Source organism: Oreochromis niloticus, linkage group LG13 (assembly GCF_001858045.2).
Source record: "Oreochromis niloticus isolate F11D_XX linkage group LG13, O_niloticus_UMD_NMBU, whole genome shotgun sequence".
Lineage (NCBI taxonomy): Eukaryota > Metazoa > Chordata > Actinopteri > Cichliformes > Cichlidae > Oreochromis > Oreochromis niloticus.
In genome coordinates, this window is record NC_031978.2 from 25,060,104 (window position 1) to 25,084,911 (window position 24,808).

General features: G+C 42.4%; 2 protein-coding genes across 4 annotated transcripts in view; one reads left to right on the plus strand and one right to left on the minus strand.

Annotated features, from left to right (window-relative positions):
• The window catches only part of cdh23 (cadherin-related 23), a 179,327-nt gene that overhangs the window by 118,207 nt on the left and 36,312 nt on the right, over positions 1–24,808 (plus strand). For all 3 annotated transcript variants that reach the window (XM_025897324.1, XM_019366741.2, XM_025897323.1), the window contains exons 14-29: positions 5,230–5,294; positions 6,118–6,355; positions 8,471–8,576; positions 8,725–8,852; positions 11,852–11,924; positions 12,856–12,972; positions 13,447–13,559; positions 13,753–13,860; positions 16,254–16,443; positions 16,747–16,892; positions 18,659–18,878; positions 19,275–19,427; positions 19,624–19,737; positions 20,271–20,419; positions 24,162–24,222; positions 24,650–24,798. In XM_025897324.1, coding sequence (XP_025753109.1) covers positions 5,230–5,294; positions 6,118–6,355; positions 8,471–8,576; positions 8,725–8,852; positions 11,852–11,924; positions 12,856–12,972; positions 13,447–13,559; positions 13,753–13,860; positions 16,254–16,443; positions 16,747–16,892; positions 18,659–18,878; positions 19,275–19,427; positions 19,624–19,737; positions 20,271–20,419; positions 24,162–24,222; positions 24,650–24,798 — 2,130 coding nt within the window. The remainder of the gene's footprint in view (positions 1–5,229; positions 5,295–6,117; positions 6,356–8,470; positions 8,577–8,724; positions 8,853–11,851; positions 11,925–12,855; positions 12,973–13,446; positions 13,560–13,752; positions 13,861–16,253; positions 16,444–16,746; positions 16,893–18,658; positions 18,879–19,274; positions 19,428–19,623; positions 19,738–20,270; positions 20,420–24,161; positions 24,223–24,649; positions 24,799–24,808) is intronic.
• Positions 20,491–23,123, minus strand: LOC102083045 (uncharacterized protein C10orf105). The gene is made up of 2 exons (XM_005473865.4): positions 22,766–23,123; positions 20,491–21,630 (listed from the first exon to the last, which is right to left on the minus strand). Exon 2 carries the CDS (start codon positions 21,616–21,618, stop codon positions 21,115–21,117), a length of 504 nt encoding a protein of 167 aa, XP_005473922.1. The 5' UTR covers positions 21,619–21,630; positions 22,766–23,123; the 3' UTR covers positions 20,491–21,114.

Sequence of the window (24,808 nt, forward strand, 5' to 3'; positions counted from 1 at the left end):
GAACGCCAATTTTTTTAAATCTACGTTCTTCAGAGGATTGTTAAAGGATGGAATTACATTGTTCTGTATCTTAAAACAACTTGAATTAAATAATAATAATAATGCACCTATATGCATGATGAAACAGCTTTAGTTTGATTTTGTTTCTCCTGTCTGCAGTAGCATTGCATCCATCCACCCATCCATCCATCCAGCAATTCGGTGTTCCCCAAACTTTGTAGTGTAAGTTCACTTACATTACTCCACCAATGCACGACACAGGAAACACTGGCCTTAATTAAGATTTTAATGTCAATTTGATCTGATTAATTCCGACTACTACAGCCTGCATTAATCTGGTAGCTTTCATTAAAGATTAGGTTGGCGTAATGTTGATTGTGGAGTTCCTAAACCTTAGCAAGAGCATCTTCACTTATTATGTGGACCACATGGTTATATCAATAGATATGACCATGTGACATGTGTTTACAGTATTTTAAAGCAATTTAATCACCAACACTTCTGTCTGCTGGTTTGTAAGTTTGTTTCTGATGATTAACAAGCAGAGCTGTTGTGACAGAATTCTTTTAATGAAGTATATTTTGACAGTTAGTGAAGTACCATTCACCATCGCCATCTTATTTTGAAAAAGGATGCGTCATACGATCTGACTGTGAAACCGACACTACACGCTTACTGCCTAACAACGTGATAAATGAGCCTGAGGTTACAGACAAGGAAGCCGAGGGCCGTTTTACCAAAGACTTGTATACCACCCTTATTGCATCCAGAGGACTCACTGCTGGTCATTTAAAAAAATGCAGTTTTAAGACACCTTGTAATGTACCGGTTTTACTTCTCAGACCTGAAAAATCCCTCTGTCATTTATTTATAACTATATATAACTATGTCAGTTTTTCACTTTACTTATGTATAGAAAAATAGACATGATTTTAAATTATCATGTTTTTTAATGTTAACCGTATATAGTAAGATGGCAAAAACGGTTGTTCATAAACACCAAACAAATGGAAAATTAAGAGGTTCTTTGTCGTCGTCTTCTTTGTAAGCTCCATATTCATTGTGTAAAACAAAAGGCACATATTTACACTAAAAATTGTTTAGCAATATCTATTTACAAAGAACAATGTACATGTAACGTATTGTACGTGTACTGATAAGATAAGATAACTCTTTATTGTCATTGTACAGTCATACATAGTACAATAGTACAATGAAATTGGAAAACTGTCCTACGTCGGCACTACATGTAACACAACACGACACGATACGTAAAAGCTGTCCTTGAGTCTCTTTGTTCGGGACCTCAGCAGCCTGAACTTCCTGCCAGACGGCAGCAGCTTAAACACCCCGTGTCCTGGGTGTGTGCCGTCCCGTAGGATGCTGCGTGCCCTCTTGAGACAGCGAGTGCTGTACAGGTCCTTCAGGGAGGGAAGAGGATGTCCAATGATTTTTTGGGCCATATTGATGACCCTCTGGAGTGCCTTTCTCTGTGCTGTGGTGCAGCTGGAGAACCACACACCGATGCAATATGTCAGCACACTTTCAATGGAGCAGCGGTAGAAAACGGTCAGCAGCTCCTTCTTCAGCTCCATTTTTCTGAGGATTCTCAGAAAGTGGAGACGCTGTTGGGCCTTCTTTAAAACCGCAGAGGTGTTAGAGCTCCATTGGAGGTCTGTGTCTATGTGCACACCCAGAAACTTGAAACTGGAGACCCTTTCCACGCACTCCCCGTTGATGCTGACAGGTTGCAGCTCAGACTTCCTCCTGATTTAAGTATTCACAATGATGTAGGGGTGTTTGATTAAATGATTGTTCTCTGGGCCTTACTTCTTACGTAGCATTTATGAATGTTAATCTATGATTTTGCCACGATCAGTAGTGTGGAAACCTAACCAGAGCAGAGGAACCCAGGTTCAGGACGATAACCTTGTGGACCGTGACTTTATCATCGTCTCCTCCACAGTCACTCTCACAGACCGGACAGCTTTACTTTTACTGTTTATGTGCCCATGTGGGTCCGCATTTGCTATCCCTTCTTTGTGATTGCGTTTAGGTGTGCAACACTGAGACAGAGGAGGTTGTCTGTGTTGGTACTGGGGGTCATCTCTATTTTGACAGCATGCTTTGACAGGCAGTAATTGGTTTCCTTTTCCATGCCTCCAAAGCTCCTGCAGAAAAAGCAATTTTGGTAGCCAATCAATTCAAATTTTAGCTCACTCAAGATAGAGAAGCCCGTGCAGCTTTAACCTCCTCGCTAAGGAAAATGTTCCTGCAAACCCCCACTCCCTCAATCCCAGCCCTAACTTGCACACATACGCACACAGACTACCCTTGTCTCTCTGCCATCCTCGAGGGGAAGCTCTCATTTCCGTTTTCTCTTGAAAGCAATTGAGTGTAATAATAGCTGTTTATACTGTAAATGGTTCGGGTGCATTTTTACCTCAAAACTGAATGAACCTATGAATCTTTGTCCATCTGTATCCTTCTCACATGTTCACAAACATATGCGCACACATACACACACCATCCAATACAAAATACAAAAGGTAAATACACAGGTACTCACACACACACAGAACTGTGTTTGCCTACTGGCTCTGCCCCTGTGATGTGAAGAAACACATCATTTAACCAAACTGGTCAACTGAGAACTAATTTCTTCTTTGTAGTTACTGCCTGAGGACCCTGGGGTTTGCAGAGTTTATAGTGGCAATCAGCAGCACTGTGACTCTTTGTGCAGAAACTTCTTAACAATTTAGTTTGGACTCTGATCAGAACGCTGACTCTGATACCTCAGTGCCCTGCTCCTCAGCGCTATTACAGTCCAGGCCCAGTATTTATCAGTACATCTGCCGCATAGTCTGTACACAGTTGTAGAACACAGTAGCGATATACCTAAAGTGTTTTGTGCTATCCTGGTATACAGCATTCACTTACCAGAATGCCTCCTTTACAGTTTATTTTTTTTCTTTTTGTGTTTTTCTAACTCTTTTCAGTTATTTCAGTTGCTCCCTAAAAAGTCATGTTTCATGAATCCATTAGCATGAAAACTATTTATCCGCGTGAACCATCACTGCACTTTAAATGGTGGTTGTAATTGTCTGCTAGGATTTTAGTCACATTAGTAAGGCACATTGCCCAGCTTTATTTCCATGTCATTTCTTTCCTCATTAAGTCCTACGCTCACTCTCCCCCTGTGCACCCCACCTCAACTTTTCTATCACCTCCAACTCACTGACTAAGAAAGAAGTTTAAGCTGCCATGGCAACGAGGGGCAAATGCATAATACCCTGGTGTCAATGATTCCGATTCCCAAGATGTTAAGTGACTGCAAAATCCCTCCGCCAACCAGTCTCTACTGTCCATCTGCCGAGGGCCTTCTGTGGCTAAAGTTGAAAGTCTTTGACATACAGTTGGCAAAGTGACTGGGCCATGGCGATTGTTTGGCTGAAGAAAGGAAGCATGCTGTCTGTAGGTCTGTCTGTCTGTCGTAGCGAGAGCAGTTCGGCTGTAGCGGCAGAAGCAACATTAGCTCCCAGGCTGGGCTCGGGCTCCTGTCACTGCCTCGATAGCTGTCACGCTAACACCCCTGCCACTATCATTGGAGCACTTATGGGCCTGTCACTCACCTGGGAGCAAAGGGAGGGAGGGAGGCACCGAGGGCCAAGGGTGTGCTAAGGGAGATACGTGCAGGGGAGGGGAGAACGTGGAAAGGCGCTCGGATGCAGAAAGGAAAGTGAGGAAAAGACACAAGGAAAAAGGGGAAGATAGTGGAGGAGAAGGGATGGGCTGGAATGCAAAGACGGAGGGTGGGGGCAGCCAGCTGAGCGGCATTAAATGATGAAGTCATTGAGACTCAATAGATGAAAACTCAAAGGTTAATATTACAACCTGACTGGATTTCCAAACACTCCGTTTGTATTTAGCAAGCCGCTCTCTACTTGTTCAGCAGGATGTGCTCCATTACACTTGACAACTGAGAAGGGGCCATTCGGACATTAAAAAGAAACATCGATTTGCCATCCAGGACAATGTACTCGAAGCTCTGTGAAATTACAAGCTTCAGCTAAACAGCATAGGGTAATTTTTAGAAGGAAGTGGAAAACACATTGATAGCTGCAGCTATCCGGGCTCACAAGGACATGTCACAGCCGCGTTCCAGAAAAAAAAGGCAGGCACTCTGGACACACACGTGTACGCAGAGGTCCACATAATAAGGTCGGTATCGGGGCATCACTGAATCACAGAGACCAGCACTGTGGTTGACAGAGCAGGCTGCAGACACGTTTGAGTCTGGCCCTTCAACTGACTGTAGAGGCACTCAAGTGAAACTCTATTACAACACCCTCTCCAGCCGCGATCCATCAGCACCAACACAACACCCCGTGTACACACGCCAGTTCACGTGTACACAAGCAGGCGTGTGTGTTTGTGTGTGTGTTTGCACAGACAGATCGCTTTAATGTGGCATTTCATTAAGCACAAGATTTCTAGAAGTCGTGCTCTTTCTATGGTATTTCTTCTGACACCCCTTTTATCTGCAAAACTTATGACAGCAATTGTTGTTGCTTTTAAGGCAACTGCGGGTCATGCGGGTGAGGAAAATGTATCACTCCTCCCATCAGACTTAATCCAATCAACACCTTTGGAGCGTGAAGCATGGCTTTCATGTTTTATCATAGAGTCATAGACAGCTGTTAGAGTGAGAAATTTAGGAAAAGGAGCAAAGTGCAGTCATGACAAGTGAGCTTATGCTGCCCCACACTTCAGCACAGACAGGCACAAATGTATGCAGAGGAATAGCATAACAGATACATTGTCTCGAATGGGATGAATATGTCATGGCTGGTTTGTGAGAAAAAATGATTACAATGTGTCTTTGCTATCATCTCACAAAACTTCAACAATAACTTCCTTTCCTAATTGTTTGTGCTGTAGCCTTTTCCAAGGCTACAGCACAGAAAATCAAGGTACACAGACACATGGCACAAAACTTTTTTTTCACATGAAAATAGTTTAGCCAAATGATGCTTGAAATTGAAAGTGACTCAAAAGTTAAAGTGGATGAGAAGCGAAAAAAAAAAAAGTCGGGATGAAAATCAAAATCGACAAACGACAGGAACTGAACATACTATCAAACTTTACTGGGAAGCAAATAAACAAAATTAAACATGATTTTAAATGTGTGTGTGTCTTCTTTTGTTTTTGGGTTTTTTGCCCGTCTAGGCCACAGACGGAGATGCAGGCACTTTTGGGATTGTGCGGTACTACTTCACTGATGAGCCAGACCAGTAAGACACAGCTACACACATACACTCACTTACACATAGTCAATCAGTCCACACACACACACACACGCGCATTAATTTTTCATTTATTTGGCCCCTTGTTAACAATTGTACCACACTGTTTCTGGCACACAGCATCACCAGAGACAGCTGAGCTACAACAATGTCTGGCGCTTATCTCAACGTCTGCTCTCTTCAGGCCACAAATACACCGAATCGCACACCTAGAAAAACAAACACTCACATAATTCACTCATTAATTATCACCAGTGTTTTAAAAGACCATCATTAGTGTGGCTTCCTATAATATGTATATTTTTCTGTCTTTAACAAATTTATTTATTTAATATTTAATTATTTATTTAACATAATATGGTGTCTTATAGGGGACCTCCCTGCATATAACTCTGTATTATACATATTTGAGTGGCTTTGCATGACAGTTTAAAATCTGTCTTTAGCTACCTTTTCCGTCTCTTAAGCCAGCTTTCTCCTGATTGGCTCCCTTTCACAAACAAAAGATTTGGGTGCCAGTTGCATGGGACTTCTGGGCTCTCACCCAGAGCTGTGTCATTTTCTAACTACTGTCTGGATTTCTAGTTTCATAGGGGGTGCTTGCCAGAATTAATTGGCCCCTTTGGAGCTGTAGTCCAAAGATGTAAATTTCCTGTGGTAGAGAGTGGTCCGTGGGATAGTGTTGGGGGTTTCTGTGCTTACAGCCAGAGCTAACCATATTAATCTTATGAAATAAAGTTAGTGCGGTGCACTTGTAGTCACAGGAAGAAAAAAAAATGGGCCTCTAACCTCACTTGTTTTTCTATCGCAGGTTTTCAATTGACGAAGAGACAGGCTGGGTCGTTCTGCAGGCCAGCCTTGACTATGAGTTAATGCGCCGCTTCACGCTGACTGTGCTGGCGAAGGACGGCGGTGGGGAGGAGACCACGGGGAGGGTCCGAGTCAACGTACTAGACGTCAACGACAACGCGCCACTCTTCCAAAAGGAGGCGTATGTGGGCTCGCTGCGAGAGAACGAACAGACTGTCCAGTCAGTGGCACGAATCAGGGTGATTATAAAGGCATAAGGTCGAAGAAGCACCTACACACAAAAGGCGGTGGAGTTTTAAAAGCATGCTTACTGTACAATATGTAGGCAAAATTACGCGCTCTTTACAAGACAGTGTCGTAAAAGTGTCCTGTTTATAGCAGCTGTAAAATACCCCATAAACATACACCTGTGACCATCGCGGGTTTTAAATATTAACACTCGAGACTAAAATCAACATCCATAATGGTATTGAAGTGCCGCATAGCAACAGTTTGTTTGGTTGCAATAAACAAACTACACTGTAAGATAAAAAATAATGTTTATTTATTATTGATTTGAAATGAAATTATTCCACACACTGAGCACTGAGACAGAATATTTCCTTGTGTTCTCTTGCACTTATTTGGTACATTCACATAAAATCTACACCCTGCTATACAGAATCTCACTCAAACCCCACCACAAATCTGACTCCCAAGCCTTTTGGCTTGGCTGCCCTTCTCGTCTTTCTTCTGTGTTCCTTCTCTGTTACTGTAATCACGCAGTAATATGTTTGTCTGCACTGTATCCAAAAAGAACAGGTCAGCTTGCTGTGTTGGCCATCAGTCACTGCCACACATAAGGCAGAGGTGCGCAGGCACAGTGGTAACCAATGGGTCAGCGTTTGCTTTGATTGCACCCACAAGAGAAAGACTATTACATCCCTTGTGGCTTTACGCTGCCACGGTTACACTATGGCAGTTTGCCTTTTGCATTGTGGGAACCGAGCTGATGGCCGGGCTCAGTGCTTTGGCTCGCTGTGTTTGATTAGTCTGAGCTAACCTTAAACGCTGCTGATATTAATACGCCGCCTCAGGAGGAAGGGGAGGGAGGGAGCCGGTCGCATAATTGTGTGTGTGTCAGCAGTATGCCCTGGAACCTCTTGTGCACACACAAATAAATGTACTCACACACAGAGTACTCCGGGAAAACAGGGAGGGATGGAGGAAACGAAAGAACGCTGAAATAGAAGGAGAGGGTGTTTTGAGAGACAAAGCAAAGAGAGGCTCTTGTGTTGTTTGCTTTTTGCCTTGGAGATTTGTGCCTCCTACCACTGCGCTTATGCTTTCTAGCTAAATCTTTTTTCATTTTCTCAACACTCCTTATTCCTTTGCTTCCTTAGCCGCTCATCTATTTGATTTGCTGCCCCCAACTCCTCTTACCTTTGAGTGGTAATGCAAAACTATTTGTCAGAATTTGATAGAGGAAGACGGTCTGGAAGAGAAAGCCGCAGCTTAGGAAGTTGTGGGGGAAGAAAGGTATTGCTTACTCAACACTCTGGCGTTAAATCAAAGAGGAGAGATTTGTGTTATGGAGAGAAACAAGTGAGTGTTTTTGACAGCCTGTCCAGCCTCTAATGATGCCAGTGAGGGCCCAGTAGACTCCCCTCACAGCCGGAGGACTCGTGTTTAAGTTCCTGCCAACTCGAGAATAATGAGGGGGTGTCATCATTGTTGTTGTTGTTGTTGTGGATTAGACCTGCAAAGTACGGTTTCATCTGTCCTCTGCCTGCTTGGCTTGTCTAGGCTCGGTTGGTGTTCATCCAGTATTGACGCCTGCGCCACTAATAGCCAGAATCAGCTTTAATCTGTCCAATAACATAGCGACGCTGACTGACACTTTCCTGGCTGCACATATACACTCAGACTCAAAAACACCCATGCTGTGCAGACATATAGTCATAAATATTATCACTGTCTAATGCAACATCTGTCCCATCGCACTCTGCGAGACTTTGCCTGTCGATAGCTTCTTTTACACTCCCTCTTCAAGGTGGGAAAACCCCACCATTATTACACCTCACTGCTTTATATAAAAGGTAAAAAGGCAAAATAAGAGTGCTTTGACATACTGCCCTAAAGCCGGCAGTGGAGGTGGTAATCTACTGTATGCATGTGTAAAAAGCAGATCCAGAAAGCTGAAGCTTTTGTGCAGAAAGCACACCTTTGATTCCGCTAAGCCAGCATGCTATCACACTCTTCCAGCATTACGTCTGCCACCATCAAGACACACTGGGTGTGTAAAGAGGCCTACTGAGCCACATGTTAAAGTCACTAACATCGTCTGCTCTCGCACACCTTCTGCCCAATCACAGGCTACGGATGAAGATTCTCCTCCCAACAACGTCTTGACATATACCATCATTTCAGTGTCGGCCTTCCCTGATTACTTCCGTATCATCATGGTGGAAGGCTACGCAGGTACGCAGATGTGGTTGAGTTTAAGAGTGTGTGCGTTAAGCTAAAAAGGATTGTTTATACGTAAATTTTTGCTTGGATTATTTGGGATTATAATAATTATTTGACCAGCAATTTTACTTAGATGTGATGTTTGTGCGCCTTCCTCCAGTGATCAGTGTCATCAGACCTCTGGACTATGAGATGGTTCCCAAGGGCATGATCTATCTGACAGTGATGGCCAAAGATGGGGGAAATCCAGCCCTCAACAGCACTGTTCCTGTTACGGTGGAGGTGATCGTAAGTATAACCCTGCAACATACACACAACAGCAACAACTTAATGACACACAGCCACAACTGAAGGTTCGAGTATCAGTTCCTCCTGCAGTTTTTGCTGACAGCTGTCAACAAATGCAGACACAGAGCAGTATTTTGCGAGTACACAGCTTTTGACTTGGTTTAATCTTCAGTATGTTTTCCACCTGCATAACCCAAATATAAACATGACAAGTATGCAGCCTTATTCAAGCTGTGAACGTTTTCTACCATCCGATGCTTTGTACATTCTCTCAGATGAAGACTAATGACCTTAAGCAACAACTGTCACGTCTTGCTATGTGCTGTCCATCGGCATATAGCAGCTTTTATGAAGTCTTGCCTTATGTGTAAAAATGTTATGGACCTCACATTATCACCAAGGGGATGGCAGCTTTTCCCGGGATGTCAAAGACATTTGAATGCTGTTTTTCCAAAGTTATTTACAGCAAACCCGCAAGCAGATGTGATTTGAAGTTTAATTGTTCTGGGTTCAGGAGTTTGTTAGTTGTTCCAGGAAATAAAACCTGAAAGGTAGGTCTCAGAGGACTCAAACAGTTCAGTGTAACTAGAGTGCTTGCACAGAGGTCACTGAGGTTAGTAACGCTAAATCTATCAGAGAAAACGTGCATTTCCCCATTACCATTGTGCAGCATGCTTAAGCGGCTGGCACTTTTAGGATTATAAAAACGACTTTAAAAAAGTTACTAGTACCCTAGCGGCCTTCAACCTCTGTTTTCTTTCTTAACATTAGCTGATGTGGAACCTGCATGTAATTCATTAAGACTTAAAGATGCCCATTTACTGATTGCTAAGACTTACATAATGTGTTGTCAGTAAATGTTAATGCATCTTTAATAATATAAAAACTGATAATTAATTAATTAAACTTTATTTGCAACTAATACCCCACAAAGTAAATAACTTCATTATAGTAACTATTTTAATCAAAGCTGAGATTCTTTCTAATTCTTCAGGCAGCATTGAATGACAGACCCTGCGACAGAAATCCTTACAGTCTCCCCACTTTTAAGACACTTTTGCCAAACCCTTTAAAAATTAGGAAAGAAGCCCACAGAGCTCTTATATCATATGTAGTGAATGAACACAGAGCTTCCTTATACTTATACAAATCCACATTGCACTTTGTGACAGGTGTCACCAGCCTCATCTGGTGGATTGTTTCATATGTTTCTGACTTACATATTGCTTTCAGTATTCCTTCACTGTTTACCTTCTCAATCCTTTTAACCCGTGTCTCACTGCAACTTTGTTTGCAGCTTTATCGCAGTCTGTGCAGCTATCTGAGCTTCCAGTTCGCTTGTCAGTCTTATCAGTAAATGTCTTATTTTGAGGCACTAGAAAAAGTCACAGCTGTCTACCCGCACCCGCACTGCATCACAGATGTTTTAATATATTAAAGGGTGGAGGAAAGAAAACACTCTGCATGAGCTTCTGGGTTCTGATCCTACAAGATAGTGCTTCAGAGCTTTTGATGCATGTTTCCCTGCAAATGTGTACATGAAGAATTCTCTTTTGTTTCGTGGGACAGACCGTATTGTGATGCTATGCACGGGCAGTTTTCACCTATATGGTTTCATTTCATGATGCTTTTGGGTTTTTTAGTTATCTTTGAACCATGTTTGAATGCTGATGTGTATGGAGGTTGTTCAAATGTTCTAATTAAAGGCAGTAATGACATCATGCTTGCACGTTCAAGACGACTCGCGTTGGAACTGTGGTCACAGAAAGCTGTCTAATATGTGTCCAAATTCTCATATTAATCAGGGTGCGGGTGTAATATCGTATTTTTTGTTGACTTAAAAAAGGATGAATATTGACCTTTGCTAAGGTGCAATAAATACAGCTTTAAAAATATAACGAGCAACCCAACACTAATAAGCAGTCTCTCTGCTGGCTCTTAAGGTCATTTCCCACGATAGCCATCAATTATACATGAAACCTTTTGTTCATAAGAGGGAAAAAAATGGCGTTTGAATGGATGAATCCATTTGGAATATTCCTTGATATGCACGGACAGTAATCATATCTGTATACATCCTACAAGAGGGAGAAATATTGTGTAAACCAACTGGGAGAGATGTGCCAAATTCATTATACTCTCTCTCTCCCCCTCTCTCTCTCTCTTGCTGTCCTCCACAGTGTCGTGACTCACACCACAGGGGTTTATCAGTGGCTGGCAGCATCACATACACACAATGCTTTGCGCCAGTGTAGCACAGAGCCCAGATAGATAATAGTGCCAGTGACTGTTGTTAAAGTGTTAACATTTCTCAGCGGCTCACACAGTGGGGAAACTCTCCGTGAATAGCCACACAACTGGATGTGTTGGTGTGAAATAGTCTAATTCAGCGAGTGGGAGGTTGTGAGGAAATGTAAATACTCTTACAAAGTCTGTTTTTCAGCCGAAGCTGTTGCACGCTGTAGATTCCTATCAGTACACAGGACTTGATTACTCTTTTGCTTCAGGCAGTGCCATTAGTAGTAATAATAATAATGTTTCTAACTATTTTCTCATATATTGCTGCAACAGTGTCTTCTTTTTTAATATCTACCTCAGCTTGAGCATCAATCCACTTATTGTCCAGCCTACTTTTTTTTTCTCCTAAAGCCACAAAACACATAACATTGCATTAACTGGTGGGATAGTTAATGTAGTAGCTTCAAAATAGTTTCTGACTGGACAGCAAAAACAGCAGCCGGCATGACAAAGTGTTTGAAGTCATAAAATAATATATTATAGGGTCTTTCAGCTCAGTAGCCATCTTCAAAGAGATTCCACCAGCACTGATGCTATTAAAAACGTTTGTGCTTCTCACTGTCTTAATTCCCGAATTTACTAATCTCAGTGTTAATGTGTGACGACGGTTTCAGCAACTCTTCTTTTTTAAGCAACATTAGCATTTTCTCATTGTTTAGCACATTGACTCAAGCTGTTGTTGATGTTTGTACCTCCCCCAGGATGAAAATGACAACCCACCCGAGTTCAGCAAGCAGTCCTACATCATCAAAATCCCCGAGAACATTATCGCCGGTGAGTCATTTCATACGTTTGGGGTTACAGTTTAGTTGCTAGAATACATTTTTCTGGTCGGCGCAGCCAACACAGCACTTAAACACTCCAGACAAACACCATGTGTTGCACATACAGTCACCACTCACTCGAATTGCCTTACTATTAGGATACATAACAAATGGCTCTGCTTTCTTGGGACTGTGTTTCCTTTTTTTTTTCTTTTTTTAAATGTTTTATTTTATTTCCATCCTCTGGCCTGCACTGTCTTATTTGTTTTGATTTTGCATAATGTTTTAAAATTCTCAGTTAGAATAGGATATTGACTATTCAAGGGTATTCACTGGATGCTATATTCATTCTCATGCATGCATTCAAAGGACTCTTTCATCCCAGACAATAGATTAGTTTCCAGTCGCTAGAGGGAAATGAGATATTTGACCGCCTTGTTCTCTGTCTCGAGTTCTGCCAGATCCTGGCCAGTTTTTATTCCTCGGACCCGATTTTGAAGGAGCGCATAGCTGAGCTGCTTGGGCCGGGGCTCGAGGTTTAGGAGACTATGTCTAAAGTGTTTGGCCCTGAGCTGAAGGCCCGAGGCTTGGGATGGAAGGCTGAGCTCAGGGCTAACCCTGCGGCTCTGGCTAGCCTCTCATCCCCTCTGCCTGCCAGGGTATTGATCAAGTCTGTGCCAAGTATGGGCTGTGCCAAACAAGCTGATAATCCACTAATCCATAAACCCACTCACTGTCATGCCATCAGTTGAGTTGTGGATGGGGGCGGTGAAGACATTAGCTCTGTGTTTGCCATTTCAGTCTGTCTCTGCTGCTCGTCTATCCCTGCCTTCTTTCCTTTGTCCTAGACTTCACATGTTTTCTCCATGATGCTGTCTCTCACTTCAGTGAGTTGTAACTTTCTTTATGTCTAACCCCCCCCCCCCCCCCCCCCCCTGCAGGGGCTACTGTGCTGCTTGTGAATGCTACTGATTTGGACGCCTCGCGGGAGTTTGGCCAGGCCTCACTCATCTACTCCCTGGAGGGCTCCTCTCAGTTCCGTCTCAACTCACGCTCAGGTACGTGTGTGTGCATGTTGTGTCTTTGTACCAGGGACATGTGTGAATTTTTTTTGAAATCTGTAAATGTAAGTCTATTTTGTTTGATTTTAAAACTGATTTTAGATTTGACATGCTACAAGTGACGGCTTATTTAAATCTGTGTATGCCCAACCTTTTGTGCTTTTTTTGGTTACTTTGCTTCTGTGCACTTTGCGACTGGCTTGCACCCCGTGTCCACAGCGATCCTCATCAAAAGAAAAAGAAATCTTTTTTTTTTTAATACTCTACAAACTTCTTAAAGTACCTTTAATAAGAAAAAATAAAACAAAATGAATACATATAAAATATAATACTGTTTGCTTAAGTAAATACTGCCCGGAGAGTGAGCTGTCTCTGCGGGGGTTTGCGCTCTCTGAGTGTTTGCTGTTGTTGTTCTTGTTGTTTTCTTTTTCCTTTCTTGGCACTTTTGATCTGATACCATGTGTGTTTCAGGAGAGATTACTACCACAGCACTGCTTGACCGTGAACTGAAGTCAGAGTACATCCTGATAGTCAGAGCAGTGGATGGAGGCGTGGGCCCACAGCAGAAGACTGGGATTGCCACGGTAACTATTTTATATCACTCATCAACCAATAATTTGACCTCAATAAATTCTGCTTCATCAGCATAGACGCTCCATAGCATGTTTTTTTTCTGTAGTATAAAAGCTATGAGGTTCTAGTAATCGGACTTGGCTCATCATATTGTATCAGTATGGTCAGTTAATCAAAATAATTTCCCTCTCCCACTGAATTTAGGTGAACATCACCATCCTGGACATCAACGACAATGCCCCCATGTGGCGAGACGAGCCATATAATGCCAACGTAGTTGAGATGAGTCCTATCAACACTGATGTCATCTCTGTGAGTGTATCTAGCCCAACTTGTAACTTGACTCATTAGGTGGTCTTACTAATAGTAACATGGGCACACTGTAATAATAATAATACTAAAACTGCATGTTTATTATCTCCACCAAGGCGGTTATGTTGTTACTAGCATTCGCACACGTGTGTCATTCTGTCTGTAAACACAATTACATCAATTCTGATATTTTAGGGGTGTAGAGTGGGGTTGTGACCTCTGACCTCTCCTTCACGGTGATTGAAGGAGAGTTATTATGGATTTTTTTAAAATAACACTAGGTTTTCAGACTGTTGGCACTTTTTGACTAATTTGATGGCGACTTTTTTTATGAACATTACAGTAAGAAATTTTAACCATTTGAATACATGTACAATGTTTTTGAATATTTTTTTAGTTTTTTTCAAAAAAAATTAATGTACTAGAGCCACAAAAAAACCACTCGAAATTATGTCAAGAATATTAAAAGGGGGCAAAAGCCCGAACTTTGCACATGTTGGGACTGCAATACAAACTTCATAAAGTGCATGTAAAAAGAGAAACAAACAAAGAAAAGCACAATGGATTTATACAAAACATAAGATGTTACCTTATTACCTGTTACCTTAAAAGTCAATACTGTGGTCTTGGAGTAGTTTCGTGTAGGACGGGTAGTGAATGAATTTAGAAGTAAGTTATTGAATTTTTTATATCTTTTGATTGGTGCACTGGTGTCATTTGATTTTTTTTTTTTTTCCTGGTTTGATTCAGTATTTTGCAGCTTAATTTGATTAATCTGATTTTGAAAACATGCCAAAGATGTGTTTTTAATTAAGAAAAAAATACTCAGTATCAGACACAGGGTGATCAAAGTGTGAAGACTGAATCATCCATTTTTTTCTGCTTTAACTGAAGAACAACATTTGAAATATAGACCTGCATACATACTCCGCTATCGATGGACAAATGGCCATCATGCATAGGTCATCACAAAGTAAACTCCTCTATTAGCCCAAACTCTCATTGTCCTGCTGGTGTCTTTGGCAATGTGTTGTTGTTAATTAAGCCCTGATTGTCCATTAATTAAAGAGGCGTCAGTGAGTGTAATTAAGGGAGTCCAATTGCTAATTAAAATGTAGCCCGCAGTCATACGCAAAGCAAATTATTCAGCTTCTAGGCAGAGAAAGAAGCAAGAACCCATCTCGCAGTGCAAAAAAAAGTGAAATGAAGAAATGGTGGGGAAAAAGAAATGGAAGATAAGCTTTGCACTGCTAAAATGTTGCCACTTTTTCCTAATCTCGTGTAGTTATTCCTCAGTTGACTTCTTTCAGGGTGCATCCAGCAATGCACTGCATACTGTATGTGCACAGTGGACAGACACAGTTGCTCCTCTGACCATTTTTCAATAAATCTGACCACCCAGGCTTACAGTCCTGTAATTGGCCCCAGTGTAGCCCTGGCCCAGCCAGTGTTTCCATGGTGACAAGAGGCCACCTGCTGAGTCCTCCTGGAGGTGTCCAGTGAGCCGATGAATTTGGCCGCTGTGTCCAGTGCAAGGATCAGCCCACTCAAATCTCAGAGAACCCCACCATCAATGCTGCAGCCTCTATACACACACACACACACACACACACACACACACACACACACACACACACACCGTAAGCCTCCTCGAAGATCGCCTTTCAAAACAATATTCCCTTTTCTGCCACTCTGCAGTCAGACGAGGACCACAGTTCAATAGACAAGGCTAATATATTTGCTCTCCATCTTTTAATGTGCTCTGCTCGGGCCAGAATTGATCAGTTCAACGGGCCCCGGCCAGACACTTCTCTCCGTCTTATATCACCTGCCTTTGTCTGTGCAGTTGCTAATCAATGAGGCTCTGAGATGCCTGCCTACCATGTCCCCTTAATAATTAAATACCTGCAAAACCTTTGTTCCTCTAATGACCAATTAACCAGTTTCCAGCATTTTTAGTCAGCGCTTTGAATAATTGATCAGCTCTTTAAAAATCAGCCTGTGCTTTAGCTGGGCTCCCGGCTTCGTGCATTCATCACCCATCGCCACTCTGTGTCACAAAATGAGACATTACTATTTTTCTTTTAGCTGACTGATGTGTTCGAAAAGTTGAAAGGAATTGTACACGATGCTCAGCTGCTGTTATTCTTTTCCCTCCCTCTATGTTCCTCCTCCTTCCTCTTCCTCCTTTCTTTTTTCACCAGAAAAAATTCTGTTGCAGATCATCCCTTCATCTTTAAATTGTTTTTGCAAAGTAAACCACTAATTTAGCTTTTTATATATCTCTACATGTGTGTGATATATGTGTGTATAGCAAACGGTTTTGAGGAAGCTGTCTAAAGAGCTCAAGCAAATGAAAGTAAAGGGTTTTCTTTACTGGTTTCTGTGTCCAGGTGTTGGCAGTGGACCCTGACAATGGGGAGAATGGGACAGTGATATACAGTATCAATCCAGAAAATCCTTTCTACACCATCAACAGCAGTACAGGGAAGATCCGCACCAGTGGGGTAACACTGGACAGGGAAAGCACAAACCCCAGGGACACGGTTCTTATGAGGACTATCGTCGTGTCAGCTGTCGACCGTGAGTAGTGTGTTACAGTCTGATTTTGGTTTGCGCTTGTAAAATGCTCCTATTAATTACAGGGGATCCAAAAGCAAGCTTAAATTGTAATGTGTCATTATCACATTATAGTTTTCAGTTCTCAGCAATGAGCCTCTTTTTCCAAGCCTCATTCCTAAAGTTTTATGTTGACCATGAAACCCTTTACGGTGGCTAATAAACTCCTTTGACCATGAGATATGGTGTGTGTGTGAGTGTGTGTGTGTGTGTGTGTGTGCGTGCATATAAATATATCTTTATCTATCCCTTTGGCACCCTCTTTAGGTGGTACACCTCCACTGCGTGCATCAGCAAGCACCACAGTATTTGTCAACCTGCTGGATCTCAATGACAATGACCCAACCTTCCTTAATCTGCCATCTGTGGCTGAAGTACCCGAGGGACTTCCCATTGGATCCTCATTTTTTAGGGTAAAATAAAAGACTGTGGCTTTGTAAAATTGCATTCCATTGCATTTTGGGGTTTATTTCCTAATGGCCTCTTTATGATTCCCATTTCCCTTTGCAATTCCCAGGTACTTGTAGCTTTTTTAGATGTCTACAATGTTGCCTTCTGGTAGTGCAATCCCCTCTATTTGGACTAATTTCCCTCTCTTTGTTACCATCCGACTGCTGATACTATTGGTAAATCCCGCACTTAATGGTGACTTGTGCTACTGGCTTGAAGTTGGCCTCCAGATACAGTCATAAGCTTTCTTGTAGTCAATCCATTGAGTATACATGAGTACAGGTTTTCTGAACATTTTTAGCATAGTGAGGTCCTGCAATCCAGTCTCAGTTCCAAAGAAGTTAGGATACTGTGAAATGTAAATAAAAACAGAATTGCATTTAGAATTAGACATTTTGAGTTTGATGTCAGCAACACATCTCGAAAAAGTTAGGATGGAATCAACAAAAGATTGGAAAAGTAAGAGGCACTAAACAGAAACAGCTGGAGGAACAACTACAACTACCGATGAGGCATAAAAAACAAGAGGGAGGGTTTCCCAGAAGTAACGATAGATAGAGATACACCCATGTGAAAAAATTGTGTCTACAAATTGTGGAAGATTTTCAGATGAATCTTCCTTGATGAAACATCGTGAATGAAAACTGAAAATATCAAAATCTAAAGTGCATAATATCATTAAAAGATTCTAAAAATCTGTGCAGTTCATGATCTCCAGGCCTTCAGACAGGCCTGCATTTACAAGGTTCATTCACAAATGCAGGTTAACTCTGTCATGCAAAGAAAAAGCCATATGTGAACATGCACAAACACTGTGCATTCTCTGAGGCAAAACTTTAAAATGGACTGAGGGAAAATGGAAATCTCTTCTGTGGTCAAACTGACTGAAATTTGAAATTCCTTTTGTAAAACATGGATACTGACTCCTTTGGAATAAAGGAGACAGGGACCATCCAGGGTCTTATTAGTGCTCAGTTCAAAAGTCTGCATCTCTGACGGTATGGGGTTAGTGCCTATGGGCTTGGCAGCTTGCACATCTGGAAAGGCCCCATCAATGATGACAGGTATATTCAGGTTTTAGAGCGACACATGCTCACATCCAGGAACGCCTTCCATATTTCAGCAAGACAATACTAAACCACAGTTAATGCCATACAACAGTACGGCTCTAGAGCAGAAGAGTGCGGACAAGATGAAAAATCGTGAAACATCATGAATCATAATGAATCATTTTGAATCATCACAAGCCAAAAATAGGACAAAGAATACTCAGAAGTCTTGAGCAACAACAATCTTGCTGCTGTCATCAAATTCAAAATGAGCTTATACTTTCCTTATAATGGTCAATTTTAACAGTTTAAACATTTGTCGTGTTTCCTGCCTTTTAATGTAATTAAATCTGGGATTCATTCTGTTTTTATTTATATTTTCTGTCCCAAATTTTGTGAAATTGGGTTTTTTTTAGTAAGTGCTATCCAACTTTTAAGGGAGGATTATATTATCAGCATATTTAGTGAAGATAGGCGATGACAGACAGAAACACAAAGTCCTAAAGGAATTTCTCACTTTTTTTAAAAACTTGACTGCCAAATAACACTGCAACACTGAATAATAAGTTTTAATCAGTTAAAATAAACATCATTTAACCACATTTTATTCACCATCTGCTATCTGTTACCCTTCTATGGGTTTTCTTTTCTCTGTATCGCTTCCTCTCTTTCTTCTGTAGATCCAGGTTGAGGATCCTGACGAAGATAAGAATGGTTTGATTACACTAGCATTACAGATGGGAATGCCTCGCCTCGACTTCTACCTGAACATCTCCACTGGCGTCCTCACCTCTTCGGCAGTCCTGGATCGCGAGCAGATCGGACAGTACCAATTGAGGATAATTGCATATGATTCAGGACGGTTCCCTCGTACCTCTACGTCAACCCTGACTGTCATAGGTGAGAGATTCAGATTGAATTTACCTTTGCTTTCTCTGAAATTACCCTAATGTGAAAGATGAAAACGAAAATAATGACTGTTTTTTGAAATAATAAAGAGTTGCTTCATTATGGCAAATAGCCCACCTCTGATTTCTCAAACATCTGCTGAATAAAATGCTGCCACCTGCTGGTGGGATTTGAAAACCCCCAAATGGGGACTGGGCTGATTGCTCTGGATGTGATTGAAGAAGATTGGAAAATCTGCTGCCATTAGTCAGAGAACAGCACACCTGAGCGAGAAAGGCAAAAAGGAAAAAAACTGTACTACTCACTGCACCACCCTGCTGCCTTTATTTGTCCTCATGTACATCTATCCGTGTGTCCTCGTGTTTTTCTGTGTGTGCCGTGCGTCAGTTCTGGATGTAAATGATGAGACGCCCACCTTCAACCCTCGCGTGTACAATGTTTCCCTGAAGGAGAGTGTCCCTAGAGACCACACTGTAGCCCGCCTCAGCTGCTTTGACAACGACGCGGGTCTCAACGCTGAACTTAGCTACTTCATCACAGGTCAGAGGTCACAGTGGGAGGTGTTTTTCTGTGTTCGTGGGTTACAGTGTTTTAAAGTCGTGGGAGACTTTGTGTGCCATCTGAACCCTCCTTCCATCCATCCATCCATGCGTGTGAGAGTTTTGCATGTGGCTTTTACTACGTACACATATTAATTCGCTTAATTTCTAAAATTGTGACTTCTTTTCATTTTTAGATGGTAATCAGGATGGTAAATTCAGCGTGGGTTTCAGAGACGGTATTGTTCGGACAGTGGTCGGTCTGGACAGAGAGACGCAAGCAGCGTACACTCTGATCATAGAAGCTATAGGTGTGTCATAAATGGATTTTTCAAATGATGCAAAAACTTGATCTTTTATCTTTGTCATTTTTACATACTGTGTGTTTATATATATATTTAAATAATGTGGTTTATCTTCAAAGCTGCTCTTGTTTGCCTGTGCATGCATGATAATGGTGTGAGGAAAAAGAACTGCCTGCACATCTGCAGTGATTTCAGACCATTGCTCAACTGCCTTTGTTCCTGTGTGAAAAAAAGAACAAAAACTCAGAGGTTTTCCTGTTTTGGAAAGCATTGAGTGGGGGTAGCTTATCTGCTGAAGAGGCCAGAGACGCCAGCGCTGGGAGAAGAAGCGGAGATAATGTAAAACTGTGCTCATTGTCCTCATTCAGCTGGAAATGACCCAGTTTTTAATGAGCCAAGTATATTATATAAAAAATCTCTTTTAGGAGGATTAATAGATTGTTTAGCCTGTGTCAGTGACTGTGTCTGTTTCTGTTATCAATGTCTAAAATTGATGTTAACCTTGAAACTGATGCAAACGTGTTTGTTTTTGCACATAGACAACGGTCCGGCTGGCAGCCGAAGGACAGGCACGGCTACCGTGTTCGTCGAGGTGCAGGACGTTAATGACAACAGACCCATCTTCCTCCAAAACAGTTACGAGACCAGCATACTGGAAAGTGTTCCCCGAGGAACAAGCATCCTTCAGGTGAAAAACACACACGGCACACACACACACGCTCATATATACTGCAAAACACATCCTGACAGGAATGGCACTTTTAGCGAATTTAAAACTCAAATTTATTTCCTTAAAACACACCGAATGAGTTACAGAGTGATCTCTTTTTGGCTTGGGTTGCATTTGTCTTGTCAATACAGGGAGTCCCCCATAATCTGAGACTAGCGTGACTGTCTTAATGTGTGTGAATTTCCAGATGGATGGGTTTCGGTGCATCAGAGCAACAAGAGTTGTGATGTTGGGTAGTGATGCTTGTCCCCAGACGTTGAATTTGAGTGAAAATATAGTAATAGACTAAAGTGATATTCTGTCATTTGAGGCTTAATTTTAGCCTCCAAGTCGTTTTGCTGGTGTCTTGTGGTAAAATTTTCTGTACTGATTTCTTTTGCTCACTGTAAAGTCACTTGTGACTATAGCACAGAGCTGTGATGAAAAAGATCACCTGTGATCCAAACTTCGACCTGGGATCAGTAACAAAAATGGGCTTTTTGATTATCTACATTTTAAATACTTTTCCTGTATTTTGTACCAAACTTCATTCACCTAGCATTCAAAGAAGGTTAAAGAAATACTATAAATGCACTCTTCACTCTCTCCTGGTATTAGTGATGTTTGCTGCACCGTTTAGGTAACAGTCAATCGTCCTTCAGGTGCTCTTCAAGTCAGATTTCGGTAACATAGTCAAATAGACAAGGCACAGTGAGGTGGGGTTCTCCGCTGGCCTCTGGCTGTGTTGTCTGTTGAGTTGGAGGCTGGGGAGCATGTGTGCTCTCGCGCTCCTGCGGCCTGCGATGAGGCGGCCGTCTGAAGGAGAGATTGTACGAACGCCGATACGAGCCCAGCCTCTTCCACACCTTCAGCTGGGGCTCGCTGGACGTCCTCCTTCTACGAGTCAAGCTCTCCCCCGGCCCGCAGCTCGCCTCAGAGTCCCCGTCCTGTTCAGAGGGCCGGCACACTGCCAGGAAGGCTGCAAATCCTGCCAGCAGCAGCGACAGCCCCAGCACCACCATGATGGTGAATTCTGGGTCGTGGATGTCTGAAGAATAAGATGGGGGCTGTCGAATGGTGGCAGAGGTGGCAGTGGTGGTGGTGGTGAGGGTGGACAGAGTGAGGTTTTCTGTGTTAGAAGTAAAGGTGACGTTGGAGCCCGGATCAGTGGTGTTCATATTGTCTCGGTTCTGGAAGGAGAAAGCTACATTAGTCAGGATGTTTCAGAGATTGTGTGAGTGTTGTTTTTAGTCTATTTGGCTAATTTTGGTTTATGCGTGTATGTGGGGTGTGTGTGTGTGTGTGTGTGTGTGTGGTCAGCCTCCATCAAAGCGCCATAACAGCTCTCTTGACATGCTTGCGTTTCGCATCTCCAGCCAAGCCTAACTTTGCTGACTAGGTTTATTTTAGGCCTATTCTCATGTTTTTGCTTAATTAGGCTCATACACTCAAGAGCTCATTATACACAATGACACACATGCACAAATATGCATAGAAACGCCTGCACGCACAGCCAGATGCAGAGACTGTTTGGCATTTGCGGCAATTATGTAGCTATTAAATCAAGGACTACAAAACAGTCAATGCTTGACAGGCTTTCCTCAATGTAAAACAAATTGGGTTTATTAAATTGCCCTCTTGTAAAATGCAAGGAACCCACCTCTTCTACCCCAGTCTCCAATTACCCACCCCCGTCCCTCCCTCCCATCTTCAGCATAGTAACATTTGTAAATGTCATCGTCCTTAATTCAGTGGAGACAAAGCATGGCTTATCGGTTTAAGGGAAACACATTGGGACGTGAAATTATTTTTAAGACCAAATGCCAGGAAAGCTGTGAAAAGGCCAGTGGAGCAGGATGGCTCGTTAGAGAGTCAGTTCATTAGTCAGCGCCTCCAAGCACATACGCCGCACTCGCATACATGCACGGACACACACACACACATGGCTATTCAAACACAAACTTTCTTTCTTACCCACACATATTGTAGCTTGCACATATTCGTGATTAGACACGCTGTTCTTAAGCTCGGCAGCCTGGCTCTAAGGTGCTCTCCCTCTGTTTCTCCCCACATTGTTGCTCCTCCAGATCTGACTACTCAGCTAGTTTTGAAACCAACAAAACTTTTTTCTATCACGCCTTGTTTGTCAGATTCACATTTGCAAATTTAACTGACTGTGCATGCAATTTCTCTAATAATTAATTTGTAGTAGAAACAAAATGAATTCTAGCAATATAACATCTCCAGTTTTTCAATAATTTACCGTTGTGGTAAATTCTTAGCAATTAATATTGACGCTGAAATCCCTTGAAAATATATACTCACGCTGACACTTTGGAGACTTTAAAGCAGAACTTTGTTTCGTTCCAGTAGTTGAGGTCAGATCTGTTTTGTAGATCCACACTTTGTAGCTGCACGCTCTTGTTTTTCCCCCCTCAAACTACGGCTTTTCCCAGAAACAGAGGGGGAAACGCTGGGGAGGAAGAGGGGAACGGGGTTGAAAAGGGGGTAAAGTCTCAGGAACAGCATCACAGAAGTAATACGTCTCAGCTGCTTTAATGACAAGGAGCCAAAGACAATAAAATATTTTGTCAGTCACACAGAGCCTTGGTATTTAAAAAAAAAGCTGCGTCTACACCACACAATTGCACTTCCAACATCTGGCTCCGCAATGTAGTCTTGCACTTTCATGCACCCCCTTTTATGGACCAAGTGGTGCATTCCACTGTGTAGTGCCCTATTCATCACTCACCAATCTGACCCCCAGCCACTTTTTTTCCTCCCGTCTCCCCCTCCCCTCCCCTCCTCTTTCTCCTCTCCTCTCTACATCTCTTTATAAAACTAATGAGACTGAAGTTGGGCCCCTCTTCACAGAGGGAGTGAGTGCGAGCAAAGGAGGACACACAGGGCAAGACAGAGACCGCGAGAGTGTGGGTCTCACTATATGCGTGCACCTGACTGCACATGTAAATGTGCTTGAATGGGCGTTTCTTCTGTGTGCAGTTAAGTCTGCACTTTGTAGGTACCTCCACAGATTTTGACACATTCACAGAGAAGCGAGGTGTGACATAAAGCCTCATCCAGTGCCGGCGACGATGCGCCTCTCTGGATTCAGAAAGTCAGTCGTATGACATGGCCCATTCACCAGCAGCCCAATATGTTTCACTGTTTATCTGTGTACGCTGTGGAGTCATGCTGTCTGTGCTGGGATTGGCTTTTTTGGGTGTTTCTGGCCATCTGCCTGTAACACACAGAGAGAGAGTTTATTGCTGCCAAGCTACGAAGAGGTTGTTGTGGCAACAAGACACTGGGCACCCGGCAATGTGTGGTGCATGGGATAGTATACAGATTTCTCCCTCTGCCTTGACAATTATTAAAAATGCATATGAAATGTTCTGTCTATCATCGGAGAAAGAGACTAGAAAAACTGAGATGCTCAAACCTTGTGGTAACCAAATCCAACTCTTTAAGTCTGTCCTGATTTTAGTTATGAACAATAAGAGCTCTCACATGAAGCTGCAATAATTGTCATCAGACTATTTTTTTTTAAAAAGCGTGCCATTGCCAATTTTAAAGCAAAAACAACTGCAGAGCTGTTTCCTTTCCCGGAGCTGGTTTGCTTTTCCATGTTATTTAGTATTTAAGTTCAGTGATCCTGTGCAGATGTTTTAAGGAAAATGCAGATGTCTTCTTTTTGTTTTTTCATTTTTGGTCTGTAAAGGTTCAAGCTACAGATGCAGACCAGGGAGAGAATGGGAGAGTCCTGTACAGGATCCTCACTGGTAAGTGTCGCAGTCCTTTAGAAAACCTTTGCACGTGGTCATCCTGCTCGCTGATTGAATGTCTACAGGGCTAAATACAGTCTTAAAAATGTGATGGCAGCTTTGTGAAGATACGATCTTTAGAAAAATGTTGACATAATGAAATTGTCAGAGTTCACTGATTTGATCATTCCTCTTGGTTCCTCTGCTTTAGCTTTACTCAGTGTGTATGAGTCAGGTCTTGCCAAAGAGTCAAAGTACCGGTGATGACGGGCTCTTTAAACAAGTTGAATTTGCCGTGTCAGCAAATGAAATGACCCACGACTATAGTGGACTTCAGTAAACCTAGGTTAAATGTGGATTTTTGTTCAGGTCTCTTGGCTTTGTCTCACCTTCCCTTTCTTTCACTGTCTCTCTGTCTGTGCACTCGTTTTTGTGATGGATGCAGGGAACAGCAACAATCTGTTCAGTATAGACAGAGACAGCGGACTGGTCACAAGAGGCCTCAGGGCTCTGGACAGAGAAACCAGCAGCTCCCATATGTTGGAAGTGGAGGCGTACAACAGTGATGAGGGCAGCATGAGGAGCTCTGTGAGGGTGAGAAGCA